Source organism: Stigmatopora argus, chromosome 4, assembly GCF_051989625.1.
Source record: "Stigmatopora argus isolate UIUO_Sarg chromosome 4, RoL_Sarg_1.0, whole genome shotgun sequence".
NCBI lineage: Eukaryota > Metazoa > Chordata > Actinopteri > Syngnathiformes > Syngnathidae > Stigmatopora > Stigmatopora argus.
Genome location: NC_135390.1, coordinates 22498396 through 22526364, shown reverse-complemented (window position 1 = coordinate 22526364; position 27969 = coordinate 22498396). Strand labels below are relative to the sequence as shown.

Below are 27969 nucleotides of genomic sequence, written 5' to 3'. Positions count from 1 at the left end.
GAAAATTCCATAAGTTCAAAATAACAGTGAAAAAACTGCAGCTTGACCAAACTATATTGGAAAATAAGACAATTTAAGACCAGTTAATTTATGAAATGACTAAGATTAAGATAATAGATATTAGGGCAATTGTTTTGGTTACCACAATAGATTAAATAGATAATAGATTTAAAAAAACATTATTTCAGGTTGTGGGAATGTCCAATCAGGATCCAGCTGGGAAACAAAAGACCAAAATGTCCAAATAATTCATTTAATTTCTTCATAAGCTAACCAAATTTGATCCAAAAATATTTGGAGCGTTCTCAATTTAGCTCAAAACCAGTAAACAAACCCCGAAAGATGATTGGACGCCGAATGATTGGATGTCCATCACCTTTGGAAGAGCGGCAAGCGCTCCATTTTTTCACGGCGGCCATTTTAGGTTGCAATCTAGGTTACGTTACCGATACTAGCGCTAAAACGTAAAGAAAATAGCGCCTACCAAACTCCCAGGTGGCACATTAAATTTGAAAAAATCGACGGCAAAGTCCACAGTCGAGTCACGTGACTGTGGCCCCTCCCACCTCCGCAATAAGGCGCACGGCTGGAAAGAAGCGGCGCCGTCGTCGGGCGAAGGCTCGGATGCCGGCCGGCAGTGACCCTGCTTGAAGAACACGGACGTCACGTGACGAAAACCACACGGGACAACTTGTGGAGGCACACGGTAACGGCACGGTCCGCTTTGGGTCCGCCCATGTTCAAAGGGTTGACGTTTAAAGGGACAAGAAGAAGAAGAAGAAGAAGAAGAAGAAGGCGGCGGACAAACACTGATTGTCTAAATCTAGCAAAGATGCCGGCGTGTAAACTCGCTTTGACCCTGTTTGGACGTCCACACACAAAAATGGCGGAACGAGGTAGTCCACGGATGGAGGGGGGGTGGGGGGCTGTCCAGGGGCGCTAAAAGCAGAGGTTCTCAAACTGGGGGTCCGCAAATTCTTCAAATTTTCGGAAATGCCTGTACGTGCCACCAGGTGGCAGCAAAAAACTGGCAACCAAGTTTTTTTTTCACGTTTTGAAGGGGAATGCGGTACGATAGAGTTTTTTTTTTAAATACAAATAAAAATCAAGGTGTCATGTTAGAAAAATAGGGTATTTTTTAAAATTGAGGAAAATACTTGAACGTCGTAATGTTATGAAAGGCGTTTGGAAAAATGCAACTTAGTTGGAGAAGACAATGACTAAATCCTTCTTGTAAGATTACCATTTTTATGACTAAACTCTGTTCCTATAAAATTAAGATTTTGAATCCTGATAAGATCCAATTGGATACGTTTAAATTTAAGATGGCAATATTTTACAGTTACAAAGTCTGACATAATTCTTTTAGCGCGTCAGTACAATTATTAGCACTTAAAAATCTTATTTATATCGTGTTAACTTGCAACATTTTATCCCAGCAAAATCCAATGAAATTTTCATCAGTTTACGATTTTTTCACCCCGTTAAATCTGACTTTTTAACATTTTATCCCAGCAAAATCCCACCTCATTTTCATAGAGCGATGATTTTAACCCAACAAATTCGACTTGTAAGCCTTGTACGATGACAATTTTGATCCTGAGCAACTCCCACGCAATTCTCTCAAAATCCGACTTCATTCCTCTACCAGAAACAAATCTAATCCCCCCCAAAATGTGAATTTGGCCGTCACAAAATCTTCATTTTTCAAGCCGACAAAATCCAACGTCATTTCTCGCCAGCCTACTAAAATCTGACTTAATCCGGAATAAAATGCCTTTAATCCGGAATAAAATGACTTTAATCCGGAACAAAATGCCTTTAATCCGGAATAAAATGCCTTTAATCCGGAATAAAATGCCTTTAATCCGGAATAAACAGGACTTTAATCCGGAGCAAAATGCCTTTAATCCGGAATAAAATGCCTTTAATCCGGAATAAACAGGACTTTCTTTCTCCAAAAATACCTTGCATTTTTCCAAACTCGCGGGAGGGAGGGCTGAAACTTTTTACGTATTTGACCCAAAAATAAAAGAAAAAGGAAGCTTTGGGTGAATTCCAAAGAGATTTGCGGAGGTCACCCCATGGACGCGGCCCCCGTTTGAGAACCCCGTTTTTTTTTATTTAGACGATCCGATAGTCGAAGGTGTCCTTCTCGGTGTGGTCGGTCCAGTTGGACGAGGGCATGCTGCGGTAGGGGTCCAGCAGGATGCGGAAGCAGCGCACGATGAGCAGCGCCAGGAAGATGAAGAGGAGTAGCACGAAGATGAAGGCCGCCTTCTGCTCAAGCGTCAGGTGGGACGCCGAGTGCGGCCCGCCCAGGCCGCCCCCCAACGACGACGACAGCGTGCTGCTGAACAGGCCCTCGGCCATCCTGGGCACGTCCATGCTGGGGCGGCGAGGCTCCAGCGCTCTGGCTGGCGTGGGGGCGGGGCGGAGGGGCGCGGGGTCGTCTGGGACCACCCCCCGGGAACGCGGGGTGGGGCGGGGCCGGCCGGCCGGCTGGGTGAGTGGGGACGAGACAACAGTCGGCCAGTCAAAATCTTTACTGCGACCCATCGAAAGTTGGCCTATTACAAATATCGCTCGTCGGATTTCGGACATGGCTGCCATTGGCTACGATAGATGGCGTATTATATCCTGTTTCCGTACATTTTATGTATGTACGTGTGTGTGTGTGTGTGTGTGTGTATGTGTATGTGTGTGTATGTGTGTACATGTGTACATGCGTGTATGTGTGTGTGTACGTGTGTATGTGTGTGTGTATGTTTGTATCTGCGTGTGTGTGTGTATGTGTGTGTGTACGTGTGTATGTGTGTGTGTATGTTTGTATCTGTGCGTGTGTGCGCGCGTGTGTACGTGTGTGCATGTGTGTATGTGTGTGTATGTGTGTGTATGTGTGTGTATGTGTTTGTATGTGTGAATGTGTGTATATGTGTGTGTGTGGTTGTGTGCGCGTGTGTGTGTGTACGTGTGTACGTGTGTATGTATATATCTATATATCTATATATGTAGATATATATATGTATATATATTTATATATATGTGTATATATATGTATATATATATGTATATATATATGCATATATATGTATATATATGCATGTGTATATATATATGCATATATATATATATATATATATATATATATATATATATATATATATATATATATATATATATATATATATATATAAATGCATATATGCATATAAATACACACACACACATGGAAATCGAACCCGATCACATCCAGCAGATAGGATACATTTTTTTTTTCGTTCAATCAAGAGCAATCTATTTATATTCATACCACTGAAACAATTTATTCTCGAAATAGAGTGTATATATAGCAATATCCTCCAAAAATAGTCTAGAGAGAGTTAAACCAATTCGAATACTAATGCCATTTAAAAAATATGGAATTTGATGAATAAGCAAAAATATGAAAGGAGCAATACGACAAATGCAGAAAATAATGATAGAAAAATCCAAACATATTCATTTCCAATATATGCATTCGTGCACATTTGAAGCAATATGTAGTCCGTAATCATCCAGTAATATTGCCACCATGTTGTTGTCAATAATCTTAGCAAAATCTTTTAAGATCTCGTTTTTTGCTGCGTGCATTTTGCTGACCTGGGGCTGCTCTTTGGGTTTTTCGCTCGTTTTTTTCCCCCTTGTCGCGGTTCCGTCACTCCGCCGGTCCGATGCCCGAATCCACGCAAGCCTCCGCCGCCGAGCTTGTCCTCAGCCTGGCGCGCGATTGGTCTCCGTGCGCGCGCCCGACCGGCGGCGATGGAGCGGCACCCCGTCGCTATGGGCGACCTGTTGCCATGGCGATCCGTCAGTTAGCGCAAGTCAATAAGGGTAGGACGGAAGGGCGTGGTCCCGAAAAAAAACATCCAAAATGTGTCTGTCGGGTGCAACCGATTCGACTTCGGACGTCTATCGCCGTCGGTGGCAGTTAGTGGGTTAAAAGTAACCTGCAACCTGACCAAAAATCCAGGCTCAAAATATAGTCAATTTTAAGACTCTGCGCTCAAATTGTTTACATTGTCTCCCTCTTGTGGCGTTCAGGGAGAACTGCGTCACCTCATCCTTTTAATATGTACAGTAATCCCTCGATTATCGCGGTTAATGTAGACCAGACATGGCCACGATCAACGAAAAACCGCAAAGTAGGGTCACCCCTATTTAAAGAAGATAAATAAATTATTTTTTTTACTTCCTAGTAGCAGGCAGAGGATAGGGGAGTGGCTTCCGCTTGCGAATTCCAGCACGAATTTTCTATTGTTTATGAATAAAAAAAAATCCCTCAGAAAAAAAACTGCGATGTAGTGAAATCGCGAAAGTTGAAGCCGCGATATTCGAGGGATTACTGTAATGACAGTAAAACAAAGTAAAAATTGATTTGGTGATGACATTTTTGTTCTTGAAAAGTGGTGGCTTGATTTTTATAATTCATGTTTTTTAACACATGACATTTTTGTATTGTGGATTAAGATTTTAATAACAGTTTTCTTATATTCTTATGTCTTATATGCTTCCTGCATCACACCTGTATGGCCACTAGACGGCAGTATGTATATAATTTTGATTCAATCCCCCAAAAAATCAGATTAATTCCTCAACTCTTTCAATCGTATTTATTGACGATGATGAGCGTTCAATTTAATCACCCGTCTTTCAATCTAAATCATGAGAATCCCTCAACTTATTTCAATGTATAACAGAAACATGAAGAGCTTTCATGACCCCTAGCAACATGGCTTCTGGGCGGCCATGTTGGAAGGGGCAATTTATAATTCACATCAAAGACCTAACTATATTATTTCTTTAACAGCTTATTTCCTCACTTGGATTGAACGTCTTCTGGTGATGATGATCTGACCTCCCACAATTAGACGCCTATCATCGTCCACAGTTGGCGGCCATCTTGGGTGACAAGCGATCGGTAAGTACATTTTGAAAAGTACGCAACGTCACATTAATTCATAGTACCACCATGTCATTTGGTTTTGGGTCGTTACCGGGAAGAATTATGCGATCGAAAAAACTGCATTTTACTAAAATGTCCAGTCATGCGCTAACTCGAGAACATGGTGCTAACATTTAAACGTTTTTTTTTTGGCGTTCCAGAGTATTTTTGCCAAAAACGTGCTATAGGCCAGCGTTTCCCAACCACTGTGTCGCGGTGAGAAATGGACAGGTGTGCCGTGGGAAATTGCAACAAAAATAGACCATGTTTAGTAAGGCTTTTTTCAACAAAAAAATGACTATATATAGTAAGGCTTTTTTAATAAAAAATGACCATGTATAGGAAGGCTTTTTTTGATAAAAATGACCATGTATAGCAAGGCTTTCTTTGATTAAAAATGACCATGTATAGTAAGGCTTTTTTATTATAAAAACGACCAAGTATAGTAAGGTGTTTTTCTTTAAAAAACGACCATGTATAGTAATGTTTATTTTGATAAAAATGACCATGTATAGTAAGGCTTTTTTCTTTAAAAATGACCATGTATAGTAAGGCATTTTTCTTATAAAAAATGACATAGTATGGTAAGGCATTTTTCTTAAAAAAAAAGACATAGTATGGTGAGGCATTTTTCTTAAAAAAACGACATAGTATAGTAAGGCTTTTTTTCTTAAAAAACGACATAGTATAGTAAGGCTTTTTCCTTAAAAAACGACATAGTATAGTAAGGCTTTTTCTTTAAAAAACGACATAGTATAGTAAGGCTTTTTCTTTAAAAAAACGACATAGTATAGTAAGGCTTTTTTTCTTAAAAAACGACATAGTATAGTAAGGCTTTTTCTTTAAAAAAAACGACATAGTATAGTAAGGCTTTTTCTTTAAAAAAGCGACATAGTATAGTAAGGCTTTTTTCTTAAAAAAACAACATAGTATAGTAAGGCTTTTTTTCTTAAAAAACGACATAGTATAGTAAGGCTTTTTTTTCTTAAAAAACGACATAGTATAGTAAGGCTTTTTCTTTAAAAAAACGACATAGTATAGTAAGGCTTTTTTCTTAAAAAAACAACATAGTATAGTAAGGCTTTTTTTCTTAAAAAACGACATAGTATTGTAAGGCTTTTTCTTAAAAAAACCTGACATAGTATAGTAAGGCTTTTTTTCTTAAAAAATGACCTAGTATAGTAAGGCTTTTTCTTAAAAAACGACATAGTATAGTAAGGCTTTTTCTTAAAAAAACCTGACATAGTATAGTAAGGCTTTTTTTCTTAAAAATGACCTAGTATAGTAAGGCTTTTTCTTTAAAAAAACGACATAGTATAGTAAGGCTTTCTTCTTAAAAAACAACATAGTATAGTAAGGCTTTTTCTTTAAAAAACGACATAGTATAGTAAGGCTTTTTTCTTAAAAAACAACATAGTATAGTAAGGCTTTTTTTCTTTAAAAAACGACATAGTATAGTAAGGCTTTTTCTTTAAAAAAACGACATAGTATAGTAAGGCTTTTTTTCCTTAAAAAACGACATAGTATAGTAAGGCTTTTTCTTTAAAAAAACGACATAGTATAGTAAGGCTTTTTTTCTTAAAAAACGACATAGTATAGTAAGGCTTTTTCTTTAAAAAAACGACATAGTATAGTAAGGCTTTTTTTCTTAAAAAACGACATAGTATAGTAAGGCTTTTTCTAAAAAAAACGACATAGTATAGTAAGGCTTTTTTCTTAAAAAAACAACATAGTATAGTAAGGCTTTTTTTCTTAAAAAACGACATAGTATAGTAAGGCTTTTTCTTTAAAAAAACGACATAGTATAGTAAGGCTTTTTTCTTAAAAAAACAACATAGTATAGTAAGGCTTTTTTTCTTAAAAAACGACATAGTATTGTAAGGCTTTTTCTTAAAAAAACCTGACATAGTATAGTAAGGCTTTTTTTCTTAAAAAATGACCTAGTATAGTAAGGCTTTTTCTTAAAAAACGACATAGTATAGTAAGGCTTTTTCTTAAAAAAACCTGACATAGTATAGTAAGGCTTTTTTTCTTAAAAATGACCTAGTATAGTAAGGCTTTTTCTTTAAAAAAACGACATAGTATAGTAAGGCTTTCTTCTTAAAAAACAACATAGTATAGTAAGGCTTTTTCTTTAAAAAACGACATAGTATAGTAAGGCTTTTTTCTTAAAAAACAACATAGTATAGTAAGGCTTTTTTTCTTTAAAAAACGACATAGTATAGTAAGGCTTTTTCTTTAAAAAAACGACATAGTATAGTAAGGCTTTTTTTCCTTAAAAAACGACATAGTATAGTAAGGCTTTTTCTTTAAAAAAACGACATAGTATAGTAAGGCTTTTTTTCTTAAAAAACGACATAGTATAGTAAGGCTTTTTCTTTAAAAAAACGACATAGTATAGTAAGGCTTTTTTTCTTAAAAAACGACATAGTATAGTAAGGCCTTTTTTCTTAAAAAACGACATAGTATAGTAAGGCTTTTTCTTAAAAAAAAACGACATAGTATAGTAAGGCTTTTTTTCTTAAAAAACGACATAGTATAGTAAGGCTTTTTCTAAAAAAAACGACATAGTATAGTAAGGCTTTTTTCTTAAAAAAACAACATAGTATAGTAAGGCTTTTTTTCTTAAAAAACGACATAGTATAGTAAGGCTTTTTCTTTAAAAAAACGACATAGTATAGTAAGGCTTTTTTCTTAAAAAAACAACATAGTATAGTAAGGCTTTTTTTCTTAAAAAACGACATAGTATTGTAAGGCTTTTTCTTAAAAAAACCTGACATAGTATAGTAAGGCTTTTTTTCTTAAAAAATGACCTAGTATAGTAAGGCTTTTTCTTAAAAAACGACATAGTATAGTAAGGCTTTTTCTTTAAAAAACGACATAGTATAGTAAGGCTTTTTTCTTAAAAAAAAGAACATAGTATAGTAAGGCTTTTTTTGTTTAAAAAACGACATAGTATAGTAAGGCTTTTTTTCTTAAAAAACGACATAGTATAGTAAGGCTTTTTCTTTAAAAAAACGACATAGTATAGTAAGGCTTTTTTTCTTAAAAAACTACATAGTATGGTAAGGCTTTTTCTTTAAAAAAAATGACATAGTATAGTAAGGCTTTTTTTCTTAAAAAACGACATAGTATAGTAAGGCTTTTTCTAAAAAAAACGACATAGTATAGTAAGGCTTTTTCTAAAAAAAACGACATAGTATAGTAAGGCTTTTTTCTTAAAAAAACAACATAGTATAGTAAGGCTTTTTTTCTTAAACGACAGTATAGTAAGGCTTTTTCTTTAAAAAAATGACATAGTATAGTCAGGCTTTCTTCTTAAAAAACAACATAGTATAGTAAGGCTTTTTCTTTAAAAAACGACATAGTATAGTAAGGCTTTTTTCTTAAAAAACAACATAGTATAGTAAGGCTTTTTTTCTTTAAAAAACGACATAGTATAGTAAGGCTTTTTCTTTTAAAAAACGACATAGTATAGTAAGGCTTTTTTTCCTTAAAAAACGACATAGTATAGTAAGGCTTTTTCTTTAAAAAACGACATAGTATAGTAAGGCTTTTTTTCTTAAAAAACGACATAGTATAGTAAGGCTTTTTCCTTAAAAAACGACATAGTATAGTAAGGCTTTTTCTTTAAAAAACGACATAGTATAGTAAGGCTTTTTCTTTAAAAAAACGACATAGTATAGTAAGGCTTTTTTTCTTAAAAAACGACATAGTATAGTAAGGCTTTTTCTTTAAAAAAACGACATAGTATAGTAAGGCTTTTTTTCTTAAAAAAACGACATAGTATAGTAAGGCTTTTTCTTTAAAAAAAACGACATAGTATAGTAAGGCTTTTTTTCTTAAAAAACGACATAGTATAGTAAGGCTTTTTCTAAAAAAAACGACATAGTATAGTAAGGCTTTTTTCTTAAAAAAAACAACATAGTATAGTAAGGCTTTTTTTCTTAATAAACGACATAGTATAGTAAGGCTTTTTCTTTAAAAAAACGACATAGTATAGTAAGGCTTTTTTTCTTAAAAAACGACATAGTATAGTAAGGCTTTTTTTTTCTTAAAAAACGACATAGTATAGTAAGGCTTTTTCTTTAAAAAAAACGACATAGTATAGTAAGGCTTTTTTCTTAAAAAAACAACATAGTATAGTAAGGCTTTTTTTCTGAAAAAACGACATAGTATAGTTAGGCTTTTTCTTAAAAAAACCTGCCATAGTATACTAAGGCTTTTTTTCTTAAAAAATGACCTAGTATAGTAAGGCTTTTTCTTAAAAAACGACATAGTATAGTAAGGCTTTTTCTTTAAAAAACGACATAGTATAGTAAGGCTTTTTTCTTAAAAAACGACATAGTATAGGAAGGCTTTTTTTGTTTAAAAACGACATAGTATAGTAAGGCTTTTTTTCTTAAAAAACGACATAGTATAGTAAGGCTTTTTCTTTAAAAAAAACGACATAGTATAGTAAGGCTTTTTTTCCTTAAACGACATAGTATAGTAAGGCTTTTTCTTTAAAAAAACGACATAGTATAGTAAGGCTTTTTTTCTTAAAAAACGACATAGTATAGTAAGGCTTTTTCTTTAAAAAAAACGACATAGTATAGTAAGGCTTTTTTTCTTAAAAAACGACATAGTATAGTAAGGCTTTTTCTAAAAAAAAACGACATAGTATAGTAAGGCTTTTTTCTTAAAAAAACAACATAGTATAGTAAGGCTTTTTTTCTTAATAAACGACATAGTATAGTAAGGCTTTTTCTTTAAAAAAACGACATAGTATAGTAAGGCTTTTTTCTTAAAAAAACAACATAGTATAGTAAGGCTTTTTTTCTTAAAAAACGACATAGTATAGTAAGGCTTTTTAATTAAAAAACGACATAGTATAGTAAGGCTTTTTAATTAAAAAACGACATAGTATAGTAAGGCTTTTTTTTCTTAAAAAACGACATAGTATAGTAAGGCTTTTTCTTTAAAAAAAACGACATAGTATAGTAAGGCTTTTTTCTTAAAAAAAACAACATAGTATAGTAAGGCTTTTTTTCTTAAAAAACGACATAGTATAGTAAGGCTTTTTCTTTAAAAAAACGACATAGTATAGTAAGGCTTTTTTTCTTAAAAAATGACATAGTATAGTAAGGCTTTTTCTTTAAAAAAACGACATAGTATAGTAAGGCTTTTTTTCTTAAAAAACGACATAGTATAGTAAGGCTTTTTCTTTAAAAAAACAACATAGTATAGTAAGGCTTTTTTTCTTAAAAAACGACATAGTATAGTAAGGCTTTTTTCTTAAAAAACGACATAGTATAGTAAGGCTTTTTCTTTAAAAAAACGACATAGTATAGTAAGGCTTTTTTTCTTAAAAAACGACATAGTATAGTAAGGCTTTTTCTTTAAAAAAACGACATAGTATAGTAAGGCTTTTTTTCTTAAAAAACGACATAGTATAGTAAGGCTTTTTCTAAAAAAAACGACATAGTATAGTAAGGCTTTTTTCTTAAAAAAACAACATAGTATAGTAAGGCTTTTTTTCTTAAAAAAACGACATAGTATAGTAAGGCTTTTTCTTTAAAAAAACGACATAGTATAGTAAGGCTTTTTTCTTAAAAAAACAACATAGTATAGTAAGGCTTTTTTTCTTAAAAAACGACATAGTATTGTAAGGCTTTTTCTTAAAAAAACCTGACATAGTATAGTAAGGCTTTTTTTCTTAAAAAATGACCTAGTATAGTAAGGCTTTTTCTTAAAAAACGACATAGTATAGTAAGGCTTTTTCTTAAAAAAACCTGACATAGTATAGTAAGGCTTTTTTTCTTAAAAATGACCTAGTATAGTAAGGCTTTTTCTTTAAAAAAACGACATAGTATAGTAAGGCTTTCTTCTTAAAAAACAACATAGTATAGTAAGGCTTTTTCTTTAAAAAACGACATAGTATAGTAAGGCTTTTTTCTTAAAAAACAACATAGTATAGTAAGGCTTTTTTTCTTTAAAAAACGACATAGTATAGTAAGGCTTTTTCTTTAAAAAAACGACATAGTATAGTAAGGCTTTTTTTCCTTAAAAAACGACATAGTATAGTAAGGCTTTTTCTTTAAAAAAACGACATAGTATAGTAAGGCTTTTTTTCTTAAAAAACGACATAGTATAGTAAGGCTTTTTCTTTAAAAAAACGACATAGTATAGTAAGGCTTTTTTTCTTAAAAAACGACATAGTATAGTAAGGCCTTTTTTCTTAAAAAACGACATAGTATAGTAAGGCTTTTTCTTAAAAAAAAACGACATAGTATAGTAAGGCTTTTTTTCTTAAAAAACGACATAGTATAGTAAGGCTTTTTCTAAAAAAAACGACATAGTATAGTAAGGCTTTTTTCTTAAAAAAACAACATAGTATAGTAAGGCTTTTTTTCTTAAAAAACGACATAGTATAGTAAGGCTTTTTCTTTAAAAAAACGACATAGTATAGTAAGGCTTTTTTCTTAAAAAAACAACATAGTATAGTAAGGCTTTTTTTCTTAAAAAACGACATAGTATTGTAAGGCTTTTTCTTAAAAAAACCTGACATAGTATAGTAAGGCTTTTTTTCTTAAAAAATGACCTAGTATAGTAAGGCTTTTTCTTAAAAAACGACATAGTATAGTAAGGCTTTTTCTTTAAAAAACGACATAGTATAGTAAGGCTTTTTTCTTAAAAAAAAGAACATAGTATAGTAAGGCTTTTTTTGTTTAAAAAACGACATAGTATAGTAAGGCTTTTTTTCTTAAAAAACGACATAGTATAGTAAGGCTTTTTCTTTAAAAAAACGACATAGTATAGTAAGGCTTTTTTTCTTAAAAAACTACATAGTATGGTAAGGCTTTTTCTTTAAAAAAAACGACATAGTATAGTAAGGCTTTTTTTCTTAAAAAACGACATAGTATAGTAAGGCTTTTTCTAAAAAAAACGACATAGTATAGTAAGGCTTTTTCTAAAAAAAACGACATAGTATAGTAAGGCTTTTTTCTTAAAAAAACAACATAGTATAGTAAGGCTTTTTTTCTTAAACGACAGTATAGTAAGGCTTTTTCTTTAAAAAAATGACATAGTATAGTAAGGCTTTCTTCTTAAAAAACAACATAGTATAGTAAGGCTTTTTCTTTAAAAAACGACATAGTATAGTAAGGCTTTTTTCTTAAAAAACAACATAGTATAGTAAGGCTTTTTTTCTTTAAAAAACGACATAGTATAGTAAGGCTTTTTCTTTTAAAAAACGACATAGTATAGTAAGGCTTTTTTTCCTTAAAAAACGACATAGTATAGTAAGGCTTTTTCTTTAAAAAACGACATAGTATAGTAAGGCTTTTTTTCTTAAAAAACGACATAGTATAGTAAGGCTTTTTCCTTAAAAAACGACATAGTATAGTAAGGCTTTTTCTTTAAAAAAACGACATAGTATAGTAAGGCTTTTTTTCTTAAAAAACGACATAGTATAGTAAGGCTTTTTCTTTAAAAAAACGACATAGTATAGTAAGGCTTTTTTTCTTAAAAAAACGACATAGTATAGTAAGGCTTTTTCTTTAAAAAAAACGACATAGTATAGTAAGGCTTTTTTTCTTAAAAAACGACATAGTATAGTAAGGCTTTTTCTAAAAAAAACGACATAGTATAGTAAGGCTTTTTTCTTAAAAAAAACAACATAGTATAGTAAGGCTTTTTTTCTTAATAAACGACATAGTATAGTAAGGCTTTTTCTTTAAAAAAACGACATAGTATAGTAAGGCTTTTTTTCTTAAAAAACGACATAGTATAGTAAGGCTTTTTTTTTCTTAAAAAACGACATAGTATAGTAAGGCTTTTTCTTTAAAAAAAACGACATAGTATAGTAAGGCTTTTTTCTTAAAAAAACAACATAGTATAGTAAGGCTTTTTTTCTGAAAAAACGACATAGTATAGTTAGGCTTTTTCTTAAAAAAACCTGCCATAGTATACTAAGGCTTTTTTTCTTAAAAAATGACCTAGTATAGTAAGGCTTTTTCTTAAAAAACGACATAGTATAGTAAGGCTTTTTCTTTAAAAAACGACATAGTATAGTAAGGCTTTTTTCTTAAAAAACGACATAGTATAGGAAGGCTTTTTTTCTTAAAAAACGACATAGTATAGTAAGGCTTTTTCTTAAAAAAAAACGACATAGTATAGTAAGGCTTTTTTTCCTTAAACGACATAGTATAGTAAGGCTTTTTCTTTAAAAAAACGACATAGTATAGTAAGGCTTTTTTTCTTAAAAAACGACATAGTATAGTAAGGCTTTTTCTTTAAAAAAAACGACATAGTATAGTAAGGCTTTTTTTCTTAAAAAACGACATAGTATAGTAAGGCTTTTTCTAAAAAAAAACGACATAGTATAGTAAGGCTTTTTTCTTAAAAAAACAACATAGTATAGTAAGGCTTTTTTTCTTAATAAACGACATAGTATAGTAAGGCTTTTTCTTTAAAAAAACGACATAGTATAGTAAGGCTTTTTTCTTAAAAAAACAACATAGTATAGTAAGGCTTTTTTTCTTAAAAAACGACATAGTATAGTAAGGCTTTTTAATTAAAAAACGACATAGTATAGTAAGGCTTTTTAATTAAAAAACGACATAGTATAGTAAGGCTTTTTTTTCTTAAAAAACGACATAGTATAGTAAGGCTTTTTCTTTAAAAAAAACGACATAGTATAGTAAGGCTTTTTTCTTAAAAAAACAACATAGTATAGTAAGGCTTTTTTTCTTAAAAAACGACATAGTATAGTAAGGCTTTTTCTTTAAAAAAACGACATAGTATAGTAAGGCTTTTTTTCTTAAAAAATGACATAGTATAGTAAGGCTTTTTCTTTAAAAAAACGACATAGTATAGTAAGGCTTTTTTTCTTAAAAAACGACATAGTATAGTAAGGCTTTTTCTTTAAAAAAACAACATAGTATAGTAAGGCTTTTTTTCTTAAAAAACGACATAGTATAGTAAGGCTTTTTTCTTAAAAAACGACATAGTATAGTAAGGCTTTTTTTTCTTAAAAAACGACATTGTATAGTAAGGCTTTTTCTTTAAAAAATCGACATAGTATTGTAAGGCTCTTTTCTTAAAAAACAACATAGTATAGTAAGGCTTTTTCTTAAAAAACGACATAGTATAGTAAGGCTTTTTCTTTAAAAAAACGACATAGTATAGTAAGGCTTTTTTTCTTAAAAAACGACATAGTATAGTAAGGCTTTTTTCTAAAAAAAACGACATAGTATAGTAAGGCTTTTTTTCTTAAAAAAACGACATAGTATAGTAAGGCTTTTTTTCTTAAAAAACGACATAGTATAGTAAGGCTTTTTCTTTAAAAAAACAACAGTATAGTAAGGCTTTTTTCTTAAAAAAACAACATAGTATAGTAAGGCTTTTTCTTTAAAAAAACGACATAGTATAGTAAGGCCTTTTTCGTAAAAAACAACATAGTATAGTAAGGCTCTTTCTTAAAAAACAACATAGTATAGTAAGGCTTTTTCTTAAAAAACGACATAGTATAGTAAGGCTTTTTTCTTAAAAAACGACATAGTATAGTAAGGCTTTTTTTCTTTAAAAAACGACATAGTATAGTAAGGCTTTTTTTCTTAAAAAACGACATAGTATAGTAAGGCTTTTTCCTTTAAAAAAACAACATAGTATAGTAAGGCTTTTTTTCTTAAAAAACGACATTGTATAGTAAGGCTTTTTTCTAAAAAAAACGACATAGTATAGTAAGGCTTTTTTTCTTAAAAAAACGACATAGTATAGTAAGGCTTTTTTTCTTAAAAAACGACATAGTATAGTAAGGCTTTTTCTTTAAAAAAACAACATAGTATAGTAAGGCCTTTTTCGTAAAAAACAACATAGTATAGTAAGGCGTTTTCTTAAAAAACAACATAGTATAGTAAGGCTTTTTCTTAAAAAAACGACATAGTATAGTAAGGCCTTTTTTCGTAAAAAACGACATAGTATAGTAAGGCCTTTTTCGTAAAAAACAACATAGTATAGTAAGGCTTTTTCTTAAAAAAACGACATAGTATAGTAAGGCTTTTTTTCTTAATAAACGACATAGTATAGTAAGGCTTTTTCTTTAAAAAAACGACATAGTATAGTAAGGCTTTTTTCTTAAAAAACGACATAGTATAGTAAGGCTTTTTCTTTAAAAAAACGACATAGTATAGTAAGGCTTTTTTTCTTAAAAAACGACATAGTATAGTAAGGCTTTTTCTTTAAAAAAACGACATAGTATAGTAAGGCTTTTTTCTTAAAAAAACAACATAGTATAGTAAGGCTTTTTTTCTTAAAAAAACGACATAGTATAGTAAGGCATTTTCTTAAAAAAACCTGACAAGGTATAGTAAGGCTTTTTCTTTAAAAAAACGACATAGTATAGTAAGGCTTTTTTCTTAAAAAAACAACATAGTATAGTAAGGCTTTTTTTTCTTAATAAACGACATAGTATAGTAAGGCTTTTTCTTTAAAAAAACGACATAGTATAGTAAGGCTTTTTTTCTTAAAAAACGACATAGTATAGTAAGGCTTTTTCTTTAAAAAAACGACATAGTATAGTAAGGCTTTTTTCTTAAAAAAACAACATAGTATAGTAAGGCTTTTTTTCTTAAAAAACGACATAGTATAGTAAGGCTTTTTAATTAAAAATCGACATAGTATAGTAAGGCTTTTTAATTAAAAAACGACATAGTATAGTAAGGCTTTTTTTTCTTAAAAAACGACATAGTATAGTAAGGCTTTTTCTTTAAAAAAACGACATAGTATAGTAAGGCTTTTTTCTTAAAAAAACAACATAGTATAGTAAGGCTTTTTTTCTTAAAAAACGACATAGTATAGTAAGGCTTTTTCTTTAAAAAAACGACATAGTATAGTAAGGCTTTTTTTCTTAAAAAACGACATAGTATAGTAAGGCTTTTTTCTAAAAAAAAACGACATAGTATAGTAAGGCTTTTTTTCTTAAAAAAACGACATAGTATAGTAAGGCTTTTTTCTTAAAAAACGACATAGTATAGTAAGGCTTTTTCTTTAAAAAAACAACATAGTATAGTAAGGCTTTTTTCTTAAAAAAACAACATAGTATAGTAAGGCTTTTTTCTTAAAAAAACAACATAGTATAGTAAGGCGTTTTCTTAAAAAACAACATAGTATAGTAAGGCTTTTTCTTAAAAAAAACACATAGTATAGTAAGGCCTTTTTTCGTAAAAAACGACATAGTATAGTAAGGCCTTTTTCGTAAAAAACAACATAGTATAGTAAGGCTTTTTCTTAAAAAAACGACATAGTATAGTAAGGCTTTTTTTCTTAAAAAACGACATAGTATAGTAAGGCTTTTTCTTTAAAAAAACGACATAGTATAGTAAGGCTTTTTTTCCTTAAAAAACGACATAGTATAGTAAGGCTTTTTCTTTAAAAAAACAACATAGTATAGTAAGGCTTTTTTTCTTAAAAAACGACATAGTATTGTAAGGCTTTTTCTTTAAAAAAACGACATAGTATAGTAAGGCCTTTTTTCTTAAAAAACGACATAGTATAGTAAGGCTTTTTTCTTAAAAAAAACAACATAGTATAGTAAGGCTTTTTTTCTTAATAAACGACATAGTATAGTAAGGCTTTTTCTTTAAAAAAAACGACATAGTATAGTAAGGCTTTTTTCTTAAAAAAACAACATAGTATAGTAAGGCTTTTTTTCTTAAAAAACGACATAGTATAGTAAGGCTTTTTCTTTAAAAAAACGACATAGTATAGTAAGGCTTTTTTCTTAAAAAAACAACATAGTATAGTAAGGCTTTTTTTCTTAAAAAAACGACATAGTATAGTAAGGCATTTTCTTAAAAAAACCTGACATAGTATAGTAAGGCTTTTTTTCTTAAAAAACGACATAGTATAGTAAGGCTTTTTCTTTAAAAAAACGACATAGTATAGTAAGGCTTTTTTCTTAAAAAAACAACATAGTATAGTAAGGCTTTTTTTCTTAAAAAACGACATAGTATAGTAAGGCTTTTTCTTTAAAAAAACGACATAGTATAGTAAGGCTTTTTCTCTTAAAAAACGACATAGTATAGTAAGGCTTTTTCTTTAAAAAAACGACATAGTATAGTAAGGCTTTTTTTCTTAAAAAACGACATAGTATAGTAAGGCTTTTTCTTAAAAAAACAACATAGTATAGTAAAGCTTTTTTTCTTAAAAAACGACATAGTATAGTAAGGCTTTTTCTTTAAAAAACAACATAGTATAGTAAGGCTTTTTTTCTTAATAAACGACATAGTATAGTAAGGCTTTTTCTTTAAAAAACAACATAGTATAGTAAGGCTTTTTTTCTTAATAAACGACATAGTATAGTAAGTCTTTTTTTCTTAAAAAACGACATAGTATAGTAAGGCTTTTTCTTTAAAAAAACGACAGTATAGTAAGGCTTTTTTCTTAAAAAAACAACATAGTATAGTAAGGCTTTTTTTCTTAAAAAACGACATAGTATAGTAAGGCTTTTTCTTTAAAAAAACGACATAGTATAGTAAGGCTTTTTTCTTAAAAAAACAACATAGTATAGTAAGGCTTTTTTTCTTAAAAAAACAACATAGTATAGTAAGGCTTTTTTTCTTAATAAACAACATAGTATAGTAAGGCTTTTTTTTAAAAAAACCTGACATAGTATAGTAAGGCTTTCTTTCTTAAAAAATGACATAGTATAGTAAGGCTTTTTCTTAAAAAACGACATAGTATAGTAAGGCTTTTTCTTTAAAAAACGACATAGTATAGTAAGGCTTTTTTCTTAAAAAATGACATAGTATAGTAAGGCTTTTTTTCTTTAAAAAACGACATAGTATAGTAAGGCTTTTTTTCTTAAAAAACGACATAGTATAGTAAGGCTTTTTCTTTAAAAAAACGACATAGTATATTAAGGCTTTTTTCTTAAAAAAACAACATAGTATAGTAAGGCCTTTTTTCGTAAAAAACGACATAGTATAGTAAGGCCTTTTTCGTAAAAAACAACATAGTATAGTAAGGCTTTTTCTTAAAAAAACGACATAGTATAGTAAGGCTTTTTTTCTTAAAAAACGACATAGTATAGTAAGGCTTTTTTTCTTAAAAAACGACATAGTATTGTAAGGCTTTTTCTTTAAAAAAAACGACATAGTATAGTAAGGCCTTTTTTCTTAAAAAACGACATAGTATAGTAAGGCTTTTTTTCTTAATAAACGACATAGTATAGTAAGGCTTTTTCTTTAAAAAAACGACATAGTATAGTAAGGCTTTTTTCTTTTAAAAAAACAACATAGTATAGTAAGGCTTTTTTTCGTAAAAAACGACATAGTATAGTAAGGCTTTTTCTTAAAAAAACGACATAGTATAGTAAGGCTTTTTTTCTTAGAAAACGACATAGTATAGTAAGGCCTTTTTTCGTAAAAAACGACATAGTATAGTAAGGCTTTTTTCGTAAAAAACGACATAGGATAGTAAGGCTTTTTCTTTAAAAAAACGACATAGTATAGCAAGGCTTTTTCTAAAAAAAATGACATAGTATAGTAAGGCTTTTTTCTTAAAAAAACAACATAGTATAGTAAGGCTTTTTTTCTTAATAAACGACATAGTATAGTAAGGCTTTTTCTTTAAAAAAACGACATAGTATAGTAAGGCTTTTTTCTTAAAAAAACAACGTAGTATAGTAAGGCTTTTTTTTCTTAAAAAACGACATAGTATAGTAAGGCTTTTTTCTTAAAAAACGACATAGTATAGTAAGGCTTTTTCTTTAAAAAAAACGACATAGTATAGTAAGGCTTTTTCTTTAAAAAAACGACATAGTATAGTAAGGCTTTTTTTTCTTAAAAAACGACATAGTATAGTAAGGCCTTTTTTTCTTAAAAAACGACATAGTATAGTAAGGCTTTTTTCTTAAAAAAACAACATAGTATAGTAAGGCTTTTTTTCTTAATAAACAACATAGTATAGTAAGGCTTTTTTTTCTTAAAAAACAACATAGTATAGTAAGGCTTTTTTTCTTAAAAAAAACGACATAGTATAGTAAGGCTTTTTTTCTTAAAAAACGACATAGTATAGTAAGGCTTTTTCTTTAAAAAAAAACGACATAGTATAGTAAGGCTTTTTTTCTTAGAAAACGACATAGTATAGTAAGGCTTTTTTCGTAAAAAAAAGACATAGGATAGTAAGGCTTTTTCTTTAAAAAACCGACATAGTATAGTAAGGCTTTTTCTAAAAAAAACAACATAGTATAGTAAGGCTTTTTTCTTAAAAAAACAACATAGTATAGTAAGGCTTTTTTTCTTTAAAAAACGACATAGTATAGTAAGGCTTTTTTTCTTAAAAAACGACATAGTATAGTAAGGCTTTTTCTTTAAAAAAATGACATAGTATAGTAAGGCTTTTTTTCCTTAAAAAACGACATAGTATAGTAAGGCTTTTTTTCTTAAAAAACGACAGTATAGTAAGGCTTTTTCTAAAAAAAACGACATAGTATAGTAAGGCTTTTGTTCTTAAAAAACGACATAGTATAGTAAGGCTTTTTCTAAAAAAAACGACATAGTATAGTAAGGCTTTTTTTCTTAAAAAACGACATAGTATAGTAAGGCTTTTTTTCGTAAAAAACGACATAGTATAGTAAGGCCTTTTTTCGTAAAAAACGACATAGTATAGTTAGGCTTTTTTTCCTTAAAAAACGACATAGTATAGTAAGGCTTTTTTTCTTAAAAAACGACATAGTATAGTAAGGCTTTTTTTCTTAAAAAACGACATAGTATAGTAAGGCCTTTTTTCGTAAAAAACGACATAGTATAGTAAGGCTTTTTCTTAAAAAAAACGACATAGTATAGTAAGGCTTTTTTCTTAAAAAACAACATAGTATAGTAAGGCTTTTTTTCTTAATAAACAACATAGTATAGTAAGGCTTTTTCTTTAAAAAAACGACATGGTATAGTAAGGCTTTTTTCTTAAAAAAACAACATAGTATAGTAAGGCTTTTTTCTTAAAAAACGACATAGTATAGTAAGGCTTTTTTTCTTAAAAAACGACATAGTATAGTAAGGCTTTTTTTCGTAAAAAACGATATAGTATAGTAAGGCTTTTTCTTTAAAAAAACAACATAGTATAGTAAGGCTTTTTTTCTTAATAAACGACATAGTATAGTAAGGCTTTTTCTTTAAAAAAACGACATGGTATAGTAAGGCTTTTTTCTTAAAAAAACAACATAGTATAGTAAGGCTTTTTTCTTAAAAAACGATACAGTATAGTAAGGCTTTTTTTTCTTAAAAAACGACATAGTATAGTAAGGCTTTTTCTTTAAAAAAACGACATAGTATAGTAAGGCTTTTTTTTCTTAAAAAACGACATAGTATAGTAAGGCTTTTTCTTTAAAAAAACGACATAGTATAGTAAGGCTTTTTTCTTCAAAAAACAACATAGTATAGTAAGGCTTTTTTTCTTAAAAAACGACATAGTATAGTAAGGCTTTTTTTCTTAAAAAACGACATAGTATAGTAAGGCTTTTTCTTAAAAAAAAAACGACATAGTATAGTAAGGCTTTTTTTCTTAAAAAACGACATAGTATAGTAAGGCTTTTTCTAAAAAAAGCGACATAGTATAGTAAGGCTTTTTTTCTTAAAAAACGACATAGTATAGTAAGGCTTTTTTTCTTAAAAAACGACATAGTATAGTAAGGCTTTTTCTAAAAAAAACGACATAGTATAGTAAGGCTTTTTTCTTAAAAAAACAACATAGTATAGTAAGGCTTTTTTTCTTTAAAAACGACATAGTATAGTAAGGCTTTTTCTTTAAAAAAAACGACATAGTATAGTGAGGCTTTTTCTTTAAAAAAACGACATAGTATAGTAAGGCTTTTTTTCTTAAAAAACGACATAGTATAGTAAGGCTTTTTCTTTAAAAAAACGACATAGTATAGTAAGGCTTTTTTTCTTAAAAAACGACATAGTATAGTAAGGCTTTTTCTAAAAAAAACGACATAGTATAGTAAGGCTTTTTTTCTTAAAAAACGACATAGTATAGTAAGGCTTTTTTTTGTAAAAAACGACATAGTATAGTAAGGCCTTTTTTCGTAAAAAACGACATAGTATAGTAAGGCTTTTTTTCCTTAAAAAACGGCATAGTATAGTAAGGCTTTTTTCTTAAAAAAACAACATAGTATAGTAAGGCTTTTTTTCTTAAAAAACGACATAGTATAGTAAGGCTTTTTCTAAAAAAAAACGACATAGTATAGTAAGGCTTTTTTCTTAAAAAAAACAACATAGTATAGTAAGGCTTTTTTTCTTAAAAAACGACATAGTATAGTAAGGCTTTTTCTTTAAAAAAACGACATAGTATAGTAAGGCTTTTTTTCTTTAAAAAAACGACATAGTATAGTAAGGCTTTTTCTTAAAAAAAACGACATAGTATAGTAAGGCTTTTTTCTTAAAAAAATGACATAGTATAGTAAGGCTTTTTCTTTAAAAAAAACGACATAGTATAGTAAGGCTTTTTCTTTAAAAAAACGACATAGTATAGTAAGGCTTTTTTTCTTAAAATACGACATAGTATAGTAAGGCTTTTTCTTAAAAAACGACATAGTATAGTAAGGCTTTTTTTCTTAAAAAACGACATAGTATAGTAAGGCTTTTTTTCTTAAAAAACGACATAGTATAGTAAGGCTTTTTCTAAAAAAAACGACATAGTATAGTAAGGCTTTTTTTCTTAAAAAACGACATAGTATAGTAAGGCTTTTTTTCGTAAAAAACGACATAGTATAGTAAGGCCTTTTTTCGTAAAAAACGACATAGTATAGTAAGGCTTTTTTTCCTTAAAAAACGACATCGTATAGTAAGGCTTTTTCTTTAAAAAAAAACGACATAGTATAGTAAGGCTTTTTTCTTAAAAAAATGACATAGTATAGTAAGGCTTTTTCTTTAAAAAAAAACGACATAGTATAGTAAGGCTTTTTCTTTAAAAAAAACGACATAGTATAGTAAGGCTTTTTTTCTTAAAAAACGACATAGTATAGTAAGGCTTTTTCTTTAAAAAAACGACATAGTATAGTAAGGCTTTTTTTCTTAAAAAACGACATAGTATAGTAAGGCTTTTTCTTTAAAAAAACGACATAGTATAGTAAGGCTTTTTTTCTTAAAAGACGACATAGTATAGTAAGGCTTTTTCTAAAAAAAACGACACAGTATAGTAAGGCTTTTTTTCTTAAAAAACGACATAGTATAGTAAGGCTTTTTTTCGTAAAAAACGACATAGTATAGTAAGGCCTTTTTTCGTAAAAAACGACATAGTATAGTAAGGCTTTTTTCTTAAAAAAACAACATAGTATAGTAAGGCTTTTTCTTTAAAAAAACGACATAGTATAGTAAGGCTTTTTTTCTTAAAAAACGACATAGTATAGTAAGGCTTTTTCTTTAAAAAAATGACATAGTATAGTAAGGCTTTTTTTCTTAAAAAACGACATAGTATAGTAAGGCCTTTTTTCTTAAAAAACGACATAGTATAGTAAGGCTTTTTTCTTTAAAAAAACGACATAGTATAGTAAGGCTTTTTCTTTAAAAAAACGACATAGTATAGTAAGGCTTTTTTTCTTAAAAAACGACATAGTATAGTAAGGCCTTTTCTTTAAAAAAACGACATAGTATAGTAAGGCTTTTTTTCTTAAAAAATGACATAGTATAGTAAGGCTTTTTCTTAAAAAAAAACGACATTGTATAGTAAGGCTTTTTTCTTAAAAAAACAACATAGTATAGTAAGGCTTTTTCTTTAAAAAAACGACATAGTATAGTAAGGCTTTTTTTCTTAAAAAACGACATAGTATAGTAAGGCCTTTTTTCTTAAAAAACGACATAGTATAGTAAGGCTTTTTCTTTAAAAAAACGACATAGTATAGTAAGGCTTTTTTTCTTTAAAAAAACGACATAGTATAGTAAGGCTTTTTCTTAAAAAAAACGACATAGTATAGTAAGGCTTTTTTCTTAAAAAAATCGACATAGTATAGTAAGGCTTTTTCTTTAAAAAAAACGACATAGTATAGTAAGGCTTTTTCTTTAAAAAAAACGACATAGTATAGTAAGGCTTTTTCTTTAAAAAAACGACATAGTATAGTAAGGCTTTTTTTCTTAAAATACGACATAGTATAGTAAGGCTTTTTCTTAAAAAACGACATAGTATAGTAAGGCTTTTTTTCTTAAAAAACGACATAGTATAGTAAGGCTTTTTTTCTTAAAAAACGACATAGTATAGTAAGGCTTTTTCTAAAAAAAACGACATAGTATAGTAAGGCTTTTTTTCTTAAAAAACGACATAGTATAGTAAGGCTTTTTTTCGTAAAAAACGACATAGTATAGTAAGGCCTTTTTTCGTAAAAAACGACATAGTATAGTAAGGCTTTTTTTCCTTAAAAAACGACATAGTATAGTAAGGCTTTTTCTTAAAAAAAAAACGACATAGTATAGTAAGGCTTTTTTCTTAAAAAAATGACATAGTATAGTAAGGCTTTTTCTTTAAAAAAAAACGACATAGTATAGTAAGGCTTTTTCTTTAAAAAAAACGACATAGTATAGTAAGGCTTTTTTTCTTAAAAAACGACATAGTATAGTAAGGCTTTTTCTTTAAAAAAACGACATAGTATAGTAAGGCTTTTTTTCTTAAAAAACGACATAGTATAGTAAGGCTTTTTCTTTAAAAAAACGACATAGTATAGTAAGGCTTTTTTTCTTAAAAAACGACATAGTATAGTAAGGCTTTTTCTAAAAAAAACGACACAGTATAGTAAGGCTTTTTTTCTTAAAAAACGACATAGTATAGTAAGGCTTTTTTTCGTAAAAAACGACATAGTATAGTAAGGCCTTTTTTCGTAAAAAACGACATAGTATAGTAAGGCTTTTTTCTTAAAAAAACAACATAGTATAGTAAGGCTTTTTCTTTAAAAAAACGACATAGTATAGTAAGGCTTTTTCTTAAAAAAAACGACATAGTATAGTAAGGCTTTTTTTCTTTAAAAACGACATAGTATAGTAAGGCTTTTTCTTAAAAAAAACGACATAGTATAGTAAGGCTTTTTTTCTTTAAAAACGACATAGTATAGTAAGGCTTTTTCTTGAAAAAAACGACATTGTATAGTAAGGCTTTTTTCTTAAAAAAACAACATAGTATAGTAAGGCTTTTTTTCTTAAAAAACGACATAGTATAGTAAGGCTTTTTTTCTTAAAAAACGACATAGTATAGTAAGGCTTTTTTTCTTAAAAAACGACATAGTATAGTAAGGCTTTTTCTAAAAAAAACGACATAGTATAGTAAGGCTTTTTTTCTTAAAAAACGACATAGTATAGTAAGGCTTTTTCTAAAAAAAAACGACATAGTATAGTAAGGCTTTTTTTCCTTAAAAAATGACATAGTATAGTAAGGCTTTTTTCTTAAAAAAACAACATAGTATAGTAAGGCTTTTTTTCTTAATAAACGACATAGTATAGTAAGGCTTTTTCTTTAAAAAAACGACATGGTATAGTAAGGCTTTTTTCTTAAAAAAACAACATAGTATAGTAAGGCTTTTTTCTTAAAAAACGACATAGTATAGTAAGGCTTTTTTTCTTAAAAAACGACATAGTATAGTAAGGCTTTTTTTCTTAAAAAACGACATAGTATAGTAAGGCCTTTTTTCGTAAAAAACGACATAGTATAGTAAGGCTTTTTTTCCTTAAAAAACGACATAGTATAGGAAGGCCTTTTTTCTTAAAAAACGACATAGTATAGTAAGGCTTTTTCTTAAAAAAAAACGACATAGTATAGTAAGGCTTTTTTTAAAAAAAAACAACATAGTATAGTAAGGCTTTTTTCTTAAAAAACGACATAGTATAGTAAGGCTTTTTTCTTAAAAAAAACGACATAGAAGCCCATTTGTGTCGTCAGTACGTTTTTATTTACAAGCATTAGCCACAAAATGTGTCAATACCAAGCGCACCTCCCCACTGTTGTCGTTTTTGCGTTCCATTGTAAACTCAGTCCAAAATAATTCGCCCCACCCAAAAAAAACCAGTCGCTCTGCCCCAAAACTGGAAAAAAACAATCTCAAAGCAAAACAGAACATGAAATATCCATCCGCGACAATAACATTTCATTTCAGGAACATTTTTTTCATTCCAAATAGCCCGCCAACGTAGCAACAGTTCATTTTGGGTTTCTTAAGTTTCAGGGGAAATCGAGTATAATAAGGCAAAGAGACAAACGTTTACGTTCTTGCTATCTTGTCATCACAACTTGACACACATGTACACATATTTATATATACTGCAGATAAGTGTACACTATATGTGGACACACACACACACACATACGGTACACACACGCACACTCGCACATGCATAATAGAAAGACATTCTGGTCCGCGACGCCACATCGCAAAGAAAACCAGAACAAAAGCGTCGCTCCACTCTGCAAAAGTCCTTTACGGCGCCCCCTGGCGTGGTTAGCCTTGTTAAATTTAGCGGTGAAAACCCGTTAGTTGTCAACGAACGAGTCCGAGTCGTCGAGAGTAACGTTTCATTGATGTACTTATCGCGTAACCCAATCCACCGCGAGCATGGTTGTCCAGATTGGACGTCTATCGCCGTCATTGGCTGTCGAAGAGTTAAAAGAAAACACGCGGTGTCAAAACGAGGCAGCTGGACTGTTGGCAAATTTACATTGGACGTTATTGAGTTTATTTTACAAAGTGTAAACAACAGTTAATTAATATGTCACTTTCTTCTCATTTTAGGTCACTTCCTGTCAATTTTGGATCATTTTCTATCGATTTAGCGTGAGAATCTTCCTCTTTTGTGACTTCCTGCTGATTTTGGAGCAATTCCGGGTGACTTTTGGGGATTTCCAGGTGAGTCTGTTGCTTTTGCGCCTTTTTAACGTTACCCGTTTACTCATTGGCTGCCATTTTGACGAAAGGGGGCGAAAGAACCAATAGGAAATGGGACAAAGTGCAGTAAACATCTGGTTTGGTCAGAAAAAAACGAAGGCATTTAATTCTGTACGTTTATTACTACGCCAGGCAGAAAAAAACGACCCTGCTAGCGGGCCGGATGGTTGCTCTTACCGGGCCGTTTCCGGCCCGCCAGCCTTAGGTTTGACACCAATGGTCTTAAACTATTGAATTAGCCTTCAATAACACAAACAATGAGAATAGCAAACTGGGAAACACGCCATTAGCATTAGATGCTCCTTTGCGTGTATTTCACTGGAGACAAAAAAACTCTAAAACGACTAACGGTAGAATTGGATTGGACGTTTATTGCAGTCAATGAGTTGTTTTTTTAAAGCATGAGGTTGTTGATGTTCCAAAATGTTTGACCCCATTTGGTAGGCCAATCATTTTGCCAATTTTGGTTGGAATGACCTCAAATGTTCACTCACAGCTTGTGTGGAAATGTTTCAAGTTTTTATGTGTGTAACCTTTGACATTTCAATCTTTCCAGGTTAACAAATGCCGTGCAAAGAAAAGGCATTTTGCGTGTTATGGTATGCTCAGTTGGACGGACTCAGTCACTCACCCAAGTGTGGCTTTTCTGCAAATTTTGCCAACAAGGTACCAACTGTAAGTCAAAACTTTTTGGTGCCATGTCTAACATTTTGGCACAATCTTTATTTGTGGGCCAAACTCCATGAAAAATGTGCATTCAACAGGTCATAGTTTGCTTTTTCTAGGATCTTATAGGTGTTACTCAAAGTATGGGATCTCATGTCCTAGTCGGCCTTACGGCGGACTATACCTGAAGAACTTGGATGCTAAGCAGGATTGGGCCTGGTTAGTGTTTGAATGGAAGACCGACTGCTGCTCTAACGTCCTCTTATGTTAGTTACCAAGGGGAATTAGCTCAAGTGCTACAGTGCGTCAGCCTCACTGCCTCACAGCTCTAGCGTCATAGATTCCCATCCTGGTCAAGACCTAGAAATGAAGTTCTACTTGTACAAAAAAGCCGATTGCAGGGCAAACTACTCCACACAGGACTGACGGAAATTTGAACCCACGTGGCTTTGGAGCTGTGAGGTTTCTAAGGTAATGTTCACAGGCTAAGTGAGCACTTGAGCTAATTCCCCTTGGTAACATAAGAGGACGTTACAGCAGCTGGTGGTCTTCCATCCCAGTACTAACCAGGCCTGACCCTGCTTAACTTCCAAGTTTTTCAGGGTAGTATGCTGTAAGATCAACTAGGACATCAGATCCCGTACTTTGAGCATCACCTATAATAGAAAAAGCAAACTTTAACTTGTTTAGTGCACATTTTTCATGAAGTTGGCTTGCAAATAAATGGTGTACCAAAATGTTAGACTTGACACCAAAAAGTTGTTTTGTATTGGTGCCTTGTTTGCAAAATTTGTGGAAAAGACACACTTACTGTACTGTCTTGGGTAACTGAGTCCGTGACTGCGATGCCTTTTCTTTGAACGCCATTTGTTAACCTGGAAAGATAGAAATGTCAAAGATTTCACACAAAAAAACTTGAAACATTTCCACACAAGCTGTGAGTGAACATTTGAGGTCATTCCAACCAAAATTGGCAAAATGATTGGCCTACCAAATGGGGTCAAACATTTTGGATTCCTCAAGTTTGAAGCGATAACGTTAGTGTCGTGAAATAACTGGAAATATTTGTCTCGTAGGCTCCGGCACCCCTACCGGCCCCGTGAGGAGAAGCGGTACGAGAGATGAATGAAGAACAACGCGTAGCAGCCCTTACATTCCAAATGGATGAGACATACATTGCCGTCAATGGCAGCCATTGTTGGAAATCGTATTAAAGCCAAAATGAGAGTAAGAAGGTTGTCCATTGATTTCCTCATTTTCAGCGGCGTCACTTGTAAGATGAAGAATTGGGGGGGGGGGGGGGGGAACTGAAAAAGGCTTGATTTTGAACGCAAATGCCACACCAAGAGACGCCGCCGGTCCTCGCAGTCCATCTAGATTGGACGGCCCATCGCCGTCGGGTTCGTCTTGAAAAACC

At 30.7% G+C, this 27969-nt stretch overlaps 1 protein-coding gene and 1 long non-coding RNA gene across 3 annotated transcripts in view; one reads left to right on the top strand and one right to left on the bottom strand.

The window, feature by feature from the left end:
- LOC144072683 (uncharacterized) overlaps nt 1-27780 on the top strand; it is a 31818-nt gene extending 4038 nt beyond the window's left edge. Inside the window, exons 3-5 of the long non-coding RNA XR_013299896.1 lie at nt 4850-4960; nt 25734-25847; nt 27629-27780. This is a non-coding gene — a long non-coding RNA (uncharacterized LOC144072683). The remainder of the gene's footprint in view (nt 1-4849; nt 4961-25733; nt 25848-27628) is intronic.
- LOC144073738 (cortexin-3) lies at nt 65-3976 on the bottom strand. Of its 2 annotated transcripts, XR_013300168.1 has the most exons (3): nt 3643-3976; nt 1926-2502; nt 65-1840 (listed from the first exon to the last, which is right to left on the bottom strand). XR_013300168.1 is itself a non-coding variant. In XM_077599790.1 (2 exons), exon 2 carries the CDS (start codon nt 2386-2388, stop codon nt 2125-2127), a length of 264 nt encoding a protein of 87 aa, XP_077455916.1. In that variant the 5' UTR covers nt 2389-2502; nt 3643-3976; the 3' UTR covers nt 65-2124. The 2 variants fall into 2 exon arrangements, 1 of the variants encoding a protein (XP_077455916.1); XM_077599790.1 differs by having other exon boundaries at nt 65-2502.
- Nucleotides 27781-27969: the final 189 nt, after the last annotated feature.

Coding starts and splice junctions, on each gene's coding strand:
- LOC144073738 (XM_077599790.1), bottom strand. CDS start 2,388: ATGGACGTGCCCAGGATGGCCGAGGGCCTGTTCAGCAGCACGCTGTCG.